Source organism: Gallus gallus, chromosome 5, assembly GCF_016699485.2.
Source record: "Gallus gallus isolate bGalGal1 chromosome 5, bGalGal1.mat.broiler.GRCg7b, whole genome shotgun sequence".
In the NCBI taxonomy this organism is placed as follows: Eukaryota; Metazoa; Chordata; class Aves; order Galliformes; family Phasianidae; genus Gallus; species Gallus gallus.
The window spans coordinates 18,253,423-18,269,980 of record NC_052536.1 but is presented as its reverse complement, the minus strand read 5'-3'; the positions used below and the strand labels follow the sequence as shown (position 1 = coordinate 18,269,980).

The 16,558-nt window shown below is 42.0% G+C and overlaps 1 protein-coding gene across 2 annotated transcripts; it reads left to right on the top strand.

Moving 5' to 3' along the window:
• The first annotated feature begins 2,057 nt into the window (after positions 1 to 2,057).
• On the top strand, positions 2,058 to 16,332 carry ELF5 (E74 like ETS transcription factor 5). Of its 2 annotated transcripts, XM_004941539.5 has the most exons (8): positions 2,058 to 2,158; positions 3,019 to 3,231; positions 5,581 to 5,707; positions 11,462 to 11,695; positions 12,737 to 12,787; positions 13,075 to 13,221; positions 14,406 to 14,601; positions 15,179 to 16,332. In XM_004941539.5, exons 3-8 carry the CDS (start codon positions 5,584 to 5,586, stop codon positions 15,273 to 15,275), a joined length of 849 nt encoding a protein of 282 aa, XP_004941596.1. In that variant the 5' UTR covers positions 2,058 to 2,158; positions 3,019 to 3,231; positions 5,581 to 5,583; the 3' UTR covers positions 15,276 to 16,332. The 2 variants fall into 2 exon arrangements, with proteins under 2 accessions (XP_004941596.1, XP_004941597.1); XM_004941540.5 differs by lacking the exon at positions 3,019 to 3,231.
• Positions 16,333 to 16,558: the final 226 nt, after the last annotated feature.

Here is a 16,558-nt window from a genome sequence, read left to right as displayed (position 1 = left end):
CGGAGTGGAGGAAATGGAGTTATTTGAGTTTCTACCGCTGTAGCTAAAATTAAAAAAAAAAAAAAGCCTAGATTAGTATTTATGGTAAGTATTATTAACCTGGTTTCACCAGCACACTCTCCAGGCCATATAATACAAGTCAAAGTCTCCTTGCAGTCAGATGATTACAAGAGATAAAAAATAATAATGGGCCATAAACCGAGGGAATATGAGACAAACTCCACTTAATAGGCTGTGAACGAAGTTCATTGTAGCCAGTGGAAATCTGAGCTGCATTTGAATCAGAACTGCCTCGCTGTGGAAATCCCTAATGTCCATTTGCACTTGTCAGCAACGCTTCTCTGATCAGCCTGCAAAGCCCTGTGAGTGGCACTTTTATTAAAAATTGTGAAAGATGATGTCACGGGCTAATCCAGTAATAACTTCTTCCTGCTACTCTCAGGAGCCCAGTCAATCTTCTTTAAACCTGCAAAGTCTTTGTTCGTGTGGTGAGCACCAAGGCTCAGGCAGTTCAGTGCACATGGCACAGGCTGGTGCTGCCCTGGGAATTCAGAAGTGCAGAGACACGTTCCTGTCTAGCAGAAGGTGATGAGCCTCAGGTGCATCGTGCCCCTGGGCTGTCCCATTACAGCCCCACGAGCTGTGAGCCTGTGTATGGCCCTGCTGCACTGGGGTGATGGTGATGCTCCTGCATCCGCACCACACTGCAGTGCCTGGTTTCAGTCTCTGCTCCGCAGGGTCACACTATGCAGCAGTGTGAGATGCACACAGGAGTGGAAGCTCTCTGACACCGCAGTAATCAGGCAAGCAAATGCCTCAGCTTGGAGCAAGAGCTTAAAAGAAAAGCAGAGGACTGAGTCAAAGGGATCCTACAAGCAGATGGCTCTGTGTTTGCCTCATTTAATATCTCCCACTCCTCCCTGAATGACAATTGCGGCCGTGGAATTTCTGAAGACAGGAAAACCTTAGTCCAAAGCCTCCCTTGAGCATATAAAGGACAAGGTATCCTCAGCATTAGACACAGCACCTCTCTGGAGAACTGAGGTGTCATACGTGCGCAAGTCTTTAACTCGTGCTATTTACTCAGGCATCCTCCAGAGACTACTAATTAACGTGGAGCTCTGGGGCACAAAAATATTTTGATCTAGGCTGACCAAAGCTCCTCCTTATTTATATTAAGAACTGTTCTTTTATATTAGACGTGCTCATTTCATTTTCCAATTCATCCTCTCCACTGCTGATGTCTCTGATCTGTTGCTTCTAATGATGCCAAGCATCATCCTCATGAAAATTCACATAATTTGGTAGTCAGTAACAGCATAAAGGCAGCCGCATCTGGGCTACAGCCCTGCAGGTATGGGGGATCTCAGGCCCTGCGAGATATAAAACAGTTTAGAAAAATTTCTTCTCAGAAGGAGTGGTGATGCAGAAGCACAGGCTGCCCAGGAAGGTGGAAGAGTCACCATCCTTGGAGGTGTTCAAGGGCCGTGGAGACGTGGCACAGAGGGACATGGTCAGCAGGCATGGCGGGGATGGGTTGATGGTTGGATTAGATGATCTTAGTGCTCTTTTCCAACCTTAATGATTCTACGTAAAGAGCAGAGATGTCACTTGACACCAGGTGAGCACTGTCAGTGTTGTGCTCCGTGATTTTCACCAGTCATTTTCCTGGTCTTTGTCAGAAGTGGTGAGAATGCCATTCTCTGGGCTTTGAGGTCTCTGAATATAATGCAGTAACCATACTTACGTACTAACGCTGTAAAAGAAGGAGTGAAAATGCCACCTCAGTTCAAGTGCTTAAACACACCGGGTTTGCCTAAGGTGGTCCAAGAGTCAGGCTTACGTAAATCAACACTTTTTAGAGAAGGAGAAGAAAACAAAGCAGGATAAAGGTAAACTTTCTGCACTTGAGAATGTTTCTCCCCCGTTCCCTCAGCTGTGTTATACTATATATTATCACTGTCATCAAAAGGGGTGTGTGTAAGAACTTGAAAAACCAAACGAACCTGTCTGCAAGGTGTTCCGTATATCACAGTCCCACAGGTGGCTTTATTTCCAAGCACCGGGCTGCGCTGCTGCTGACGCCTCCTGCTCCCCCTGGCTCCCAAGGCTGCCTCTGGATTTAGCTGCTGCATCAGGAGTAAGCGCCCGCCTGCAAGTAAGCTCCATTTCTTTCTTGAAGTCGCTGTTTTCGGAAGAGCTGTCAGCTGCCAAGGTGCTTGAGCTGTGATGATTTATCAGGCACTCAGCTGATGTGCTGCCTGCCGCTCTTATTGCGCATCACCTCCTTTCTTAATGATAAACAATTGATTTTGGTTTAATGAATGAATAGAGGAGACATGCGTGAACCTCAACAAATGCTTTTTAATAAATTAACAATCTAGGCCTGTCTCATTAAATCAGAAGAGAACGTTTGCAGTGTGACAGCTAATTAATTGCTTCTTCCAACCAGCCACCAGCTGGGATAAAGCCAATATTGTAAAGCTCTCCTTTTGTTTAAACAAGTGACTGCCTCTTCCCCTCTCTGTTTCCCAAAAGTGGATTTAAGCGGATAGCCATGTGTGTATCTAAGCAGCACCAGCTAACAGCAAAATGACATTCGACGTGACCCAAACCAACATCCTGTTTGCATAACGTATTTGAAAAGAGATTACCTTTGTTAGTGATGTTAAGAATTAACATTATTTTCTGGAGCGTACATAGCTCTATATAGGAGCAACAGTATAAGCTGCATATGGGTAAAACAGGATTTTTCCTTCCTAAATGGCTTTTGCTACCTGTCACAGCACACAGCCAAGCTGTTGAATGTGAGGCTGGCAGCTCTGCCCCACACCTGGGAGCTCAGGCCCAGACCTCACCTGGGGCTGAAGCTGCCCTTCCTCTCACAGAATTAATTTCCGAGCTTGGATAAATAATTTTCCTCACAGGGAACTACAAAATCAAGCATGTGACTCATTCAGAACTTTTCTGAAACCAATGGCTTTGGCTCTGTTTCAGACGGTACTTTGTTCTCTCTAGTTCATCCATCATCCCAGGTATCATTCCACCTTGTGCAAATCTACTTTCCATCTTGGAAAAATCATCATGAAAATTCACAAGCCAGGCGCTGAATCTACTAATCTGTCATTAATGTTTGGATAGCGGTGATGAAAACGATAACAACTTCATCCTTCTCTCTGTCTCTCTGGGTTAAGTCTTACCCAGATGGAGAAGTGATTATAGTCTTCAAAGGTAACAAATTCTTTTGTCTAAGCCATTACTATCTTCGACTATTTTTTTTTCTACTAAAAGCAGTAGCCTAAAAAAACTCAATCAAGAAATGGGTTTTACTGTAAAGAGGATGTGTCAATCTCACCTTCCTCTCACATCTTTTTCATTTGTATTTCTAGCAAACTTGTGAAACTGCCAGATAGAAACTGTTTTCTGCTGACAAGCAATAGAAATATACGGTGAAATTCTGTCCTTGATGAATTTTAGGGGAAAATTGTCTTGAGAAGGACTGGGATTTCATTCCAGATATTTCTGTCTCTGGGTGAAATCTTATTTATGGGCAGATTGGTGTCGAGAGTGGGGGAGATGCTTTACAATAGCATATAGCTTACATATAGCTTAGCAATCATTCTTAAGGTACATTTTTCCAATTACCTGCAGAGATATTCTATTCACTTTTCCAAAATTGAGTCAGCTTTGGGGGGTTTCTTTCTTCCTGCTGGGTTGGTACCAGAGTGTATTCACAGCCAGGTGATCATTGTGCCGTTTGGGGACAACTGTCACAGGAAAATAGGGTGTGTTGGCTGCCAAGGGAATGGATGAGAATATCACTGTCACCACACGTGTCCTGGACACCACTTTCTTTCCTATATTTCCATTTTAGCACTGCTAAACTGGAATCACTTACTGCACAGATGGAGGTACTTCTCTAGCAGTGTCCTGTCATTACTGAATTGAGTTACCAGTGACTTGTAGTTCTCACTGCCTTCTTCCCTGTTGCATGAGCTCCTATCCAGCTCTTCTGTGTGTGCCTGTCCTGCCACCCCTTGGTGATAAATGAGTGGTGAAATTCTGCTGAAGTTTACAAAAACAAAAAGAAAATCCCACTGATTTCAAGAGCCTCAGAAGTTGTTTTCTCTGTTGTGGCAAACAGTAATTTCCATTTGCATTGATAGTAAGCATGAAATCTCAAATTTCTCCAATTTAGAGGTCTCAAATTGTTTTTCAGAAACAATTGTGCCAACATGCTTGCACCGTTGTACAGAATGGTTGAGTTCATTCTGCCTGACACTGTGAACTTCAGAACTCTATGTATAGTAAGCCAACATCATCTCATTCCTAAAAATGGAATTAAGCACAAAAGCAATTGCAGAAAAATCTGAGTAAGCATTTTGTGCTCATTTTTGTTTGGATTATGTTGCGCAGCAACTCAGATAGAAAAAAAAAAAGCCACTGTTTTGACATTCTAAATGGTTTGTAAACAGATATGACATCAGGGACCACTCAGTCAGAGGAATAAAAGAGTCCTGTTGTGACCATCACTAGTTCTGAACGGCAGAGGCAGCTTAGGTCTGAAGAAAAGGAGTGAGTTGTCTTGAGCAGTTGTTTCTGAAGTCTGAAAGGCAAGAGCTCAAATCGGGTCCATTTTTGTCTTCACAGCAGTTAGTCCATGGAAAAATTCCTGTCTTTCCCAAAGAGGAAACTAGGACATAAAGCACTGTGCATTTAAAATCCACATTGTTTTTTCCTTCAAGCCTTCCAAACCATCACCTTTCCTACTGCATGTGGGAAGCTGTGGGGGTTTGGGCATCGTGAGCCTTGGCCGTGAAGATCAGCAAATTGTATGCATGTGTACTCATGTGTATGTATGTGGCATAGGCAGAAAAGGGTGGGATGGACCACAAATTCTCTTATCTGTGCCAGCTTTAGTTTCTACCATATATCATGTTTTCACCAACCACTACTATTTCACTGAAATATCACCAGTTCTCAGCTACTTTATACTGCAGTCATCTCATTTTTGGTGCAAGAATCCTCTTCCCTGAAGCATGAAACACCTGAAATAGTCCCCTAATTTTCCACATAATTTCTCAGTTTTCCTCAGACGTGGTTAATCTCTTCACGCTTTAGCCTGACGTTTATGGCAGTGTCTTACAGACACAGTGAACATCCTTAAGGCCAGACTGATGTTTTCTCATACATGGGGACGTTTTTACCACCAATCTCATATAATCATAGTGTCAAACTCATCTACATGTTTCTGATTATTTTATGATTTATTTAACAGTTTATTTGTCACTCTTATTTTTGTATGCATACATTGCATTTTCAAATCCCTAGGAATGTGTCATTCCAATCATTTTGACTGCAAGTCTACCTATGGTGTTTTCATCTGCTGCATTGCTCCTAAATGTCTTACTTCACTGCAGTTTTCAAATGAATATCCTTACCTTCAATTGAAGTTTATGTGGTGGCCATTGGTACATCACAGATCTATGCATTCACAGCAAGGAAATAATGCCAGTCTACTTAAAAATTACACTCTTAATATTACCTTTTCATCTTCAACTGATGTATCGCTGTCTCAAGGTGATGCTGGATTCAGTAACACCCAGCACGTTTCTGTCAAACACGATGGTTTGTGATCCTCTGATGTCTTGGACAGAGATATTTGGGACAACTGAAGATGACTATCCCACCTGTGACCATCAGACAGGTATGTAGCTAGAAACTGAAATTGAAAAGAATGTGCATTTTCAATAACTCAAGGTTAATTTGAATTTAATTTAGTTAAAGATGAACTGAGTAGCAAACGGGTTGAGCCCACTCTTGTACCCTTTGTCTTTTCTTAGAATCATAGAATGGCCTGGGTTGAAAAGGACCATAATGATCATCTAGTTTCAACCCCCTTGCTATGTGCAGGGGAATTCTTCTGGTCCAGTTAACTTTCTCAAGCATATTGCTAGCTTAGTAAAGATCAAGGTGCGCAGAAAGAATAGTGTTTTGTGTTTAAGTTATGTTTTCCCCTCATTTGGCATGGTGATACATAATGCAAGAAGGAACTCCCAAAGGAAAGTGCAGTTAACAAAGAGAGAAAGGCAGCTATAGCCTCAGATTCTTAACTCCTTGTTTATCCCATCTGCTTAGAATGCAGAATTTGTGCCTGAGATCACTTCCACCGTACAGAACTTCAGCCATATACTGGGCCAATTATTTGTGATGAATGTCATTGACCAGATCACACACGTAGCTGCCAATAATTGGGATTTCAAAAGCCATTGGAGAACTGTGTGGGTCTAGAAACACATCAAATTCTCCTCTGCAGAATTTGCCAATGTTAATTGTGCAATTCTCTGACTATGAACATGGAGACCCTGCATTTCACCAGGCCACACACCTCACATGGTCATCCCAGCTCTACAGAGGAATTCATTCTAAATCTTCTCCCTTCGAAACAGTCAGTGTAAATTCCTGAACAGTTCTTCTCCCTCTGAATCATTCAACAGTTCTGTAAAGAAAGGTAACACTACCAAGTCTCAATACTGAGCCAAACCTGTGGTGAGATCTGGGGAAGATTTATGGTTTTATGCAGTAATTTTCTCTTATGAAGCTATTTTTGCCCTCTTAAATGAGAACAGTGTTGGCCTTATAGAGAAGTACTTTCCTGCTAAAGCATGGTTTGAGTAATAAGGAACAAAACTTTCCACACAGCTTCTGTTGGTGCTAATCCATGGCCGCTGAGGACTTACTGTTTGTTTCTATAGGGCTGAATTTATCCATTCAGGGTTTGTATGATATATGAAGTAGAATATAAATCTTGCTTCAAACAAAAAGCTGTTCTTTAAAGCCCTGCAGGAATTAAATTTTTACTGCAATATACATATACGTATATAGTTTTAATATTAGTTTTCATTCCAACTTAGAATGAAATTCTGAAGTTCACTTGACATTACAGAAATCATAAAAAGTATTCTGTTTTAAAATTTACGTATGCATTTTAAAAACTCTGATGTTATTCTATTCAAAGTTAATTTTGGCTCAGTCACAGTTTTGCCTTGATTTGTATTATAGATTTGCCTGTTACCCAAACTTGGTTGGTTTGCTTTTTTGTTGTTGTTGTTGTTTAAAAATCCACCAAATCACTGAAATTGAAATGATCCCAGGGGCTGCCCAGGGAGGCGGTGGAGTTACCATCCCTGGAGGTGTTCAAGGAATGTGTAAATGTAGTACTGAGGGACGTGGTTTAGTGAGCAATATAGGTGGTAGGTGGATGGTTGGGTTGGATGATCTTAGAGGTCTTTTCCAATCTTTGTGCTCCTATGACTCTATGAAGTAGTTCTGCTATCAGCAGATCAGCATTTGCTGAAGGCAGAGCAGCCCTTCTGAGGCATCTTGACAATTCCTAGCATTACAGCCATCTGTTCCTTGTTATCTATGTGAGCTCTGCAACTCAACAGTAGCGCAGCTCTGAGCTCACCCTGGTGGACAGCAATGCAGCAGTGATGTTGAATCAAACTGCTTGTAGCTAAGTGCAAAGCTCTCTCCACTCTAGGAGCAGAATTTTGTGCAGCAATCAGGTCAGACTCCCTCTTGCCAGGCAAAGTTGAACAGAGGAAATAACTGTCCCTTTCTGACCTTGGTGGAAGCTACATTTCCTCCTTCACAAGTTTTTTATAGCTCAATTTCTGATGCTTTTAGACTTCCCATAAACCCCTCGTGGTTACAATCATTTCTTTCCTGAATCAAATTTAAACCAACCTTGTAGAACCTGTGAGTTCTGTTCCTATTTCCTTCCTTTCCCTCACAGTAGCCGAGGAGCACATTTAACATGTCTAGCACAGAAAAAAAAAGAGCCACTGCAGCAGTACAGGAGCAGTCCTAGAGCAGCAGTTCGAGGAGAACTTTGCTCTGAAGGCAGAGGAGAATGTAGGTCAGCACAACTGAAGCTGCGCTCCCTCCTGGTCACAACAACGGGCTTCAGGGCTGTGATCCCAACGCCTTCTGAAAACTTATTTTGTATTTGATAGGAAAAAAGTGTAAGGTCAAGTCTGAATGTATTCCAGATGGAAATGTATATTAATGTTCATAAATATATATAAAACATATGTATATATTCAGATGAACAATAGACAAGTCTGCCTAGAAAGAGTCAGGTGCAGATCACTGATTTAAAGCTATTACTAGGCTCAGCTCCTGTGCCAGACAGGCCATTAGTAGCTTTATGTACAAGCTCAGATTACTATAGGTACCAGTCCAAGTCCAATAATTTCCCTGAAAATGTGAAATTGTTCCTGTAAACCTGATCACAGATAGGAGCCCAGCTTAGTGGGGCTTTCAGTCTGGGGCTCAGTCCATCCTCATGTCCCTGTGAGAACTACAAGGCTAGTCTGCCTTTACAGTTTCCACATTAGTCATCTTCATGTTCTTATATTTTCACTTTCTGGCAATCAGAGGATACTGGGATTTACATTTTGGAGGCATCTTCATTTATATACGCAAAATGGAGTAAGCTAAAATCTGTGACACTAAAATATTCTGTCATTTTCATTTCTTGTCCTCATTTTCCATCACTGAGTGCTGGAAAATAATACAGCAGTGTTAATACTGGGGAAATAATACAGAAAAATTATGGAAATTCTGCCTCTAAAAATCAAAACATTATGTTTAAATGAAATATATCTTTTCCAACTGACAAAAGGTGGGCCAAAAGGTATAGGCATGGGCTGTCTGCCTTGTATTACAGCTAGGCTATATATAAGCAGACTCAAATGAATCCACTCAGATTTGTTATGGCTGATAAAAGTATTTTCCCCTACTATAAGCACATACTCAACATTGCCTTGCCATTACCATGCAGAAACCAGTGCATCCCAGGAAAACCTGGACAGCTGTCTTTTCTTAGCCTGCATTGCTGAACCTACCTGGGATTTCACATGTTCCTCGGCTTTGCTTGTTACTACAGATAAAGCTGCACCCCCTGCAAGGCAGGAGACTCATTTTCACAGCACAGCATTAGCTGGAGGACATGAACCAGGCCTACTGACTGAAACAACGGTTGCAGCCCAGTGGGATTATGCCTACAAATGCCATTTCCCAAGGGCTGGGTACTGGATAGCATAAAAGGGTTTAAAATATTCAGGTTTCAGGAGAGGCCTAGCAAGACAATTAGTGCAATGGAATAGATGGTGGAAATCATCTAAAACCAGTGGAAAGGGCAACGTCTGAATTGAGGCTCTCTTCTCCACTCTCAGCTGCCCACCACCCTCTTCCCAGGTGCCCTGTTCATAGCTTTAGGCACACTGCTGCCCTGCCACAGGGAGCTATCTGCCCCCAGCTCCTGGCAGGTGCCTTTTTGCCTTACGCTTTTGGAACAGTGCTATGAAATTCTACCTGACCTTTTCTATTTCTCTATAAGAAGAACTGAAATCCTTTTGTAGAGCCTTTGTCTTCAGCTGATCTTTACTTCCAGCAGCCTGTTTAAAGTGGCACAGTACCTCAGTCACGTCTATCGCCTGGAAGAAGGGGAAGCTCCCCTGCACGTCTAACCCAGATATAAGAACTAAAAGGCAACATGCAAATGCTGCACCTTGGTGTCAGCACATTTTGAACACTCATCACGTACATTAACATGGGGCCTTGGAATATTCAAAAAAAAAAAAAAAATCTCAGCCTTTCCAAAGCCAAAACAAACAAGGAAACCAGACCGGATGAGTGCTGGTCCATGAAAGAAACACGCTGTGGCATTTATACTGCCAGCAAAGCTGGTATTTATCACTGTCAAGTCAAATTTTCAAGACCAGTGGCCAAAATACTGTGAGATAATTCACTGTACCTATGGAAGGGCAGAAAGCTCACAGGGCAGCTCAGGAATCATGAGGCTGGTTGTGTGCCTGATCCCATGGAAAGGCCCCTCTGCAGTCAGTCTGTCTAGCTGGGGACCTGGGGATGCTCCAGCTTTCCTAAGGGGGCTGGAGGCTGTTGGCACAGGATTAAATAAAAATAGCCTGACTGGTCCAAAAGAGATCGATCCAGCCTTCTACTTTTCTTGAGCAGCCTCTAAAGTTGAGATTGCTGTAGAGCTCAAACCTAGTATTAAAGCAATTTTTTTTTTTTTCCTGGCAGAAGCCCTGTGAGCCCAGTGTTTCCAGCACTCCCATTCCCCCCAAGGAAACCTACAGACTCTGACATAGCCAGGTGTATGCCGTCTGCAGGGCTTAGAGCAGCCAACCCAATGTCAGGCTCACCAGATTTCCCTTTTAAATCAGGAGCTGAATAAAATCTCAGATTCAAATACCCTCAAGCAATGGGCCCCAAAAGCTAGACCCAGATCTTCTGCCCACCTCTCTGCTTTACAGGGATGTCACAGCAGAGGTTCAGTATTACATTAATTCCGTATGTGCATACAGATGAAGATATTTATAGCCTGGGAATGATTCATGAAAGCAACCACAAATTCCCCTGTAAACTTTTAGGACTTCTAATTAGAGGTATTAATTATTTAACAGAAGCCCACGTAGAAGGCAAGATCCATATTGCAGTTATTCTGTCACAATTTCAAGCCCTTGGAATTAATTTTACTGTGGAAACTCACCCAGCCTATTTGCATCATTTTGCACTCTGAGCTGGTTGTCTAGACAAATGACAGCTACAAGTCACTTTGCTCGCAGTGCTATCATAACCTCATTTGAATTGCCATTTCATATAAGCAGTACCTAAAATCAGATGTTCGGCATTCATTTGAAAATAAAATAGTAAAAAATGGATGACCAGACTGAGGCAGTGGGAAGTGTAAGTCAAGAATATGATGCAGTTAGATGTGAAAATAAACTAAATAATTTCTGCTTACATTATACTACTCTCATTCACAAGCTATTTTGTTGCCCTCCTGTTGTTATTTACTCTTGAGCTGCCCCAGGAATACAATAAGTGATTCAGATAGATAATCAAAGCCAATTAATGAGACGTATTAAAAGTAATGCGTTTTTCAGTTTCTAACATAACAAAAAGTATTTCCATCCAGAGCACTCATATCATTTTAGATGAAAATGAATGGCATTTACCCCAGCTACCACAGATATCACTGAAAGAGAGTATGTCAGGTTATTTCAGCCCAGGAAGGCATCACTCATTGTTACCACACAGTGGTGTGTGTTCATACAAATTCTCTACTCTAATTTTCTTGTACCTTTTTAAAAATTATTTATTTTTGAGAGATGTGTTGTCCTTTGTACATGTAAGCAGTTTCTCTCAGTAGGTCTAAGACAATTAGCATGCATATTTGCGTGGCAACAGCTGTAAGTGAGATGCACAAGGCAGGGCCTGATGTTTTCTAAAGGAATAAGGAAGGAAGTCTGCAACCATAGCAGAAGAAAGAAGAGGGATCAGTTTTGCTTGGAACATGGTTATTAAAATGAAGAGCGAAATGAGCTTTGCATCGCAATGTTCCTCTTTCTTGCCCAATATGTTACAGATTCTGATTCTTTCTGGACATCCATCCACCCGGAGCACTGGAGTAAGCACAACGTCTGCGAATGGCTGCAGTTCTGCTGTGACCAGTACAAGCTAGATGCCAACTGCATTTCCTTTTCCCATTTTAATATCAGCGGCTTACAGCTGTGCAACATGACCCAGGAAGAGTTCCTGGATGCTGCAGGCATTTGTGGTGAATATTTGTATTTCATCTTACAGAACATCAGGATGCACGGTGAGTGTTCCAGAAACCAAATGCAAAACAGAAAACAGTGCTTTTTTTGTGTGTGTGAAGTTTTTGCTAACAGAAAATGTGGGATTCATGCTGAAGGACAGCAGAACATGAGGGCCGCTTAAGTATTGCCATACAGAAGGACACAGCCACAGCTGGCACTCTTGATGTAGCCACAGGAACAGTCACATATCACCATGTTCCTCCCTGGGCCACAGAAACCTTTGTGCAGGCTCCAGTGCTGCTCCATCCTTGGCCTTTCTGCTGAAGCTGCTCAACCCGCACAATCCCAGGGTTACATCCAGACTGGATACAGAGAGGCATAGCACGCAGTTATTGTACCCAACAGAGCGAAGGCTGCTCTGCTTCTCAGAAAGTAGACCAGTTTTGTTTGATGAGGTTGTGAGAGCTGACACTGAACAGCTGAGTGTAAGTTAAATACAAAACACCATGCCCGTCCACCCCATGTATTGCCCAAGGCGTGTGAGAAAGGCCAATATACACAGTCCTGTAACGAGACTGCCACAACATAGCAGGCAATGCATCCAGCTGCACCTTTACAAGCAGGTCTAAGCATCTATAATTTTATCACTTTGTGTGCTGGACTGCTCAGCATGGATTAAGTTCCCTGAATGCAGCTTGGCATGTCAAAGAATTCATTTATATGCTGGGAATGTGATGACTCCTTTACCAAGGTGGCACAAGCCTGCTAACACAGAGTTCCGGCCCTGTGCACATCTGGTTTCCAGCAGTAGAGGTGATCGTTAGGTAGGGGAAGGATGCAGGAGTAGTTTTCAAGAGATTGAATGAGGATGGAGTGATCTAAGCAGAAAAGAAGCTGCAAGTGATCTTTGGAGAGAGAAGCAGAGACACGTGAGTAGATGTGATGCAAAGGCTAAGGGAAGTGGAGGATAAAAACAGATCAAGAAGTGGAAACGACAGATCATTTTAGCAGTGGAGAAGTTGAAAAATTATTTCACTGATTTCAGTAGTTACTCTTCTGAAGAAAAGCACTGAACACTGGGTTGTGCTTTTCCCTCACAGGCACGTCCTTTTTTACTGACTTAGAAGAAACAAAGTTATCCAACAAGGACTGTAAGTAAACCTGCTCATACACACGGAGTTGCATTCAGTGGAAAATGCATTTCACAGAAGCTCCCCTATTTTGTTACTTTTATCCCACTACTATTTACCCCATGAAATGAATTTGCAGGTCTTAACTGTTAATTGCTTTCATGAGGTTTCACCAATCCCCCTTCTGCAAGCCCCACGGTTGTGTTAATTATTCACTTGTGCTTACCTCTGTGCAGGAGTTTTATTAAAGAGATAAAGTTGTAGCTCACATACCCTCTTTGACTTAATGTTGCATGGCGTTTGCATAGGTGACCTTTTGACCAAGTTGCCACCAGACTCAGGAGTTCCTTCTTCACTTCTCACGTTATTCTGCAGTTCAGTCCCTGTGCGTGATAAAGCATGCATGAGGGCAGGTGGCATCAGCAGCCAAGAATGTCACAGTCATGGTAGAACAAGTAAGTACATATCTGAAACTCAAAACTCAACATTACACAGCCTACGCTGTTCTAACTCTCCAGCTCCATGTGGTTATCAAAAGAAACCTTAATGATATCACAAATGAATAAAATTTCACTGAGGTTTGGCTTTTAAGCACTGCCAGCTCTCATGATTTTATCATGAGACTTGAGGTACTTGGCATTTTTCTTAAAGCCACGTTTCTTTTTCTATTTACATGTTTAAAGTGCTTCTAGCCATCTAGCAGCAGAACGACTGGAAAACAATCTGAAAATAACATAAAGATTAGAAATGCAGAGAACCAAATAAGAAACCTCAGATATTATTATAACTTCCATCATTCTTATGTTGCTCTCAGGACTTTGGAGGGGGCTGACTCGTTATTTTTAAATGCTTGGGGTCAACGTTGGGATCCAACATTCATTCATACGTCAGTTAATTAGCATCCAACTAATTGGATATTAGGAAAAATTTCTTCTCTGAGAGATTGGTCAAGCAGTGGCACAGGCTGAAATGCTGAGGTGGTTGAGTCACCGTCCCAGGAGGTGTTCAAGGAAAGCTTAGATGTTGTAGAAAGGGACATGGTTTAGTGAGGAAGTATTGGTGGATGGTTGGGCTGGATGATCTTGGCCTTTTCCAACCTTCGTGATCCTATGGTACTAACCTGAAGCTAAGGCAATAGCTACACCTGCATGTTCTTTTTTTTCTTTTCTGTTTTGTTTGATTACTTTTAGCTAGAGCCCCATTATCTGTGGGACATCGGATGCACAAACACATCTCTGAGCTAGGTGAAACAGTAGGAAAAGAAACAGCCTACCAGTGCTGAGAAACTGGCACTCATTATCTCATTTTTAGCCAACCCAGCCTTTGTTACAATTTTTCCCTTGAAACCCTTGACATGAACATTAAAAATTCTTTAAAAGCACCGATTTAAACCCTGTGTTAAAGTTGTCAATGAACCAATGGATGAAATAAATAAAGCTGTGCTACAGTAAAATTCCTGGAGTAGAAAACAGATTCTAGCACCATAGGTATTTGTAAAGCCCTTAACTGGTATTTTATGAAGCACATTTTTTTCCCCTGATTCCATTTATAGAGGGGCAAGGCACTAACATTTTGAAAGTTGAATTGAAATAAGTGCAAACTGCCATCTACTGAATGAGCTGTCTTCTTCCTGTTCCAGACCTGCAGAGTTCACATTTGTGGGAATTCGTAAGAGACCTCCTCCTTTCTCCTGAAGAAAACGGTGGCATTCTGGAATGGGAGGACAGGGGACAGGGCATTTTTCGAGTCGTCAAATCAGAAGCCCTGGCAAAGATGTGGGGACAAAGGAAGAAAAATGACAGAATGACATACGAAAAATTGAGCAGAGCACTTCGGTGAGTTAATTGGTGGAAGGGTCCCTCACCTCACTTGACTTCTGCTTCAACATCCACTTCTCATTACCATCCTGAAGACTTACATTGGGCAGACAGGGATTGGTACTTCCTGTTTATTCTATGGGCCACGAGAGAGCACTCAGTCTCTTTTGTTTCAAATAGGATCATAGGGATAGATGTAGAGTGGTAGAGCGGTGTCAACTCTACTGATTGCAACAAAGCTATCAGACTAACTCAGCTGGGAACTTGGACTATACCTGCAGAATGACCCTTTTTATTCCAGCAGTAACATAGGCAGCTTCTGCTGAAATGTGGTAATCTTAGTTAAAAATACAACTAACAAAAAGGCTTTGTATTCCTTGTAATTTTCAAACAGTGGAAGGTATAATCCGAGGCACCTGGGAAAGCTGAAAGCTCTTTTAAGTCACAAAAAAAGGAATTTAATGGAAAGGAAGACTGAAAAGGATACACTGACTCCCATTCTATTATCTGGCTGTGATGTCTACGTAAAAAAACTCCCGTAATCTGAGTTCTACTACTATTTGCTCCATTGCTTTTTTGTTTGTTTTCCCTGCAGATATTATTATAAAACAGGCATTTTGGAACGAGTGGACAGAAGGCTGGTGTACAAGTTTGGGAAGAATGCCCACGGGTGGCAGGAGAACAAGATATGAACTGCTCAGTGCTTCCACACACGCTCGGCACAAAACGCCATAATCTGGATGGTCCAGCTGCAGTGGGCACTTGAGAGAGAGGTTTTCCCCTCCCTTTCTCCCCTCAGCCCATCCGGACGAATTCATTGGAGTCTGCTTCAGGAGACAGGCTACAGCATCAAAAAAGCACTTGAATTTTAGAGTCGTTTTTGCCTTTGTGCTTTCTGCCAAGCAGTGCCTGCTAGCAAGCCTTTAGGAATATCTTTACTTGCTGCTCAAGTGACAGTTAGATCCTGCCTGTCTCCCTGTCTCAGCCAATACGGTCACTGACCAGTATGAAATGCCTCCCTGTTCTGCTGCCACTTAAAGGGGAATATTTAGATACATTTCCCAGTTACGTTACAGTATTTCTAAAGAACGTAGAAAAGCTTCTTTTCCATTTGATGAGAAAAACACTCTTCTGATCCATTCCACTCTAAATCACTGCATTTCTGAGATATGCCAGAAATCCATGTGTTGTCTAAAGCTCACAGTCCACTCTCCTCTATGTGCCTGGATTTAATATACCCAGTCAACCTAGTTAACAAAAAAATCAAACTCAATTCTGAAATATATGTATCCAGCAATTACCACCTTTAGCTACTAATTCCGCATATAGAACAACACACACTTGATGCATTTGATTATTTCTTTTTTTTCATGAAGGTGAATTCGAGTTACTTCTGCTTTTGGAAGAAGCAGTTCTGGATAGGGTACAAGAATTTGCTGAAGTAGATTAGTTTTGAAATGTAAATGAATATTTGTGGAGAGGTTTCTAAAGAGCTTTTGCCCACATCTATGCAGACATCAGTTGAACACTTCAGAGCAGCTTACAACACGGTGTTGCACATACACCAATAAAATTAATGTGTGGTGCGTGCCCCCAGCTGCTCCATAGATCAACCCTACAATAAGCAAATTTGTTGGAATGAAAGGCGGTATCTGAGCACTCAGCTGTGGTTTTTGAAGATATCATAACTATTCTGTAGTTTCACAGGGATTGCTTCTTCAGCATAATAAATTTAAGTTACAACTGTAAGTGTATCAACTGCTTTAGGCTTACCCCAAGTGGCAATCAGGGAGGTTCAATTCTTGCTTTCCAATGAACGGCTCTGCACACATTACTCTGCATAATCCCAGTTCACTGAGGACTTCCTTAACCCTAAAGCCCTTTTCTTGCAACTCAGAAAACTATGGTATTATTTGCAACAGGAATCAGCTCTCATGGCAAGCGCCTGTTTTAAGAATTGGGATTATCAAACCAA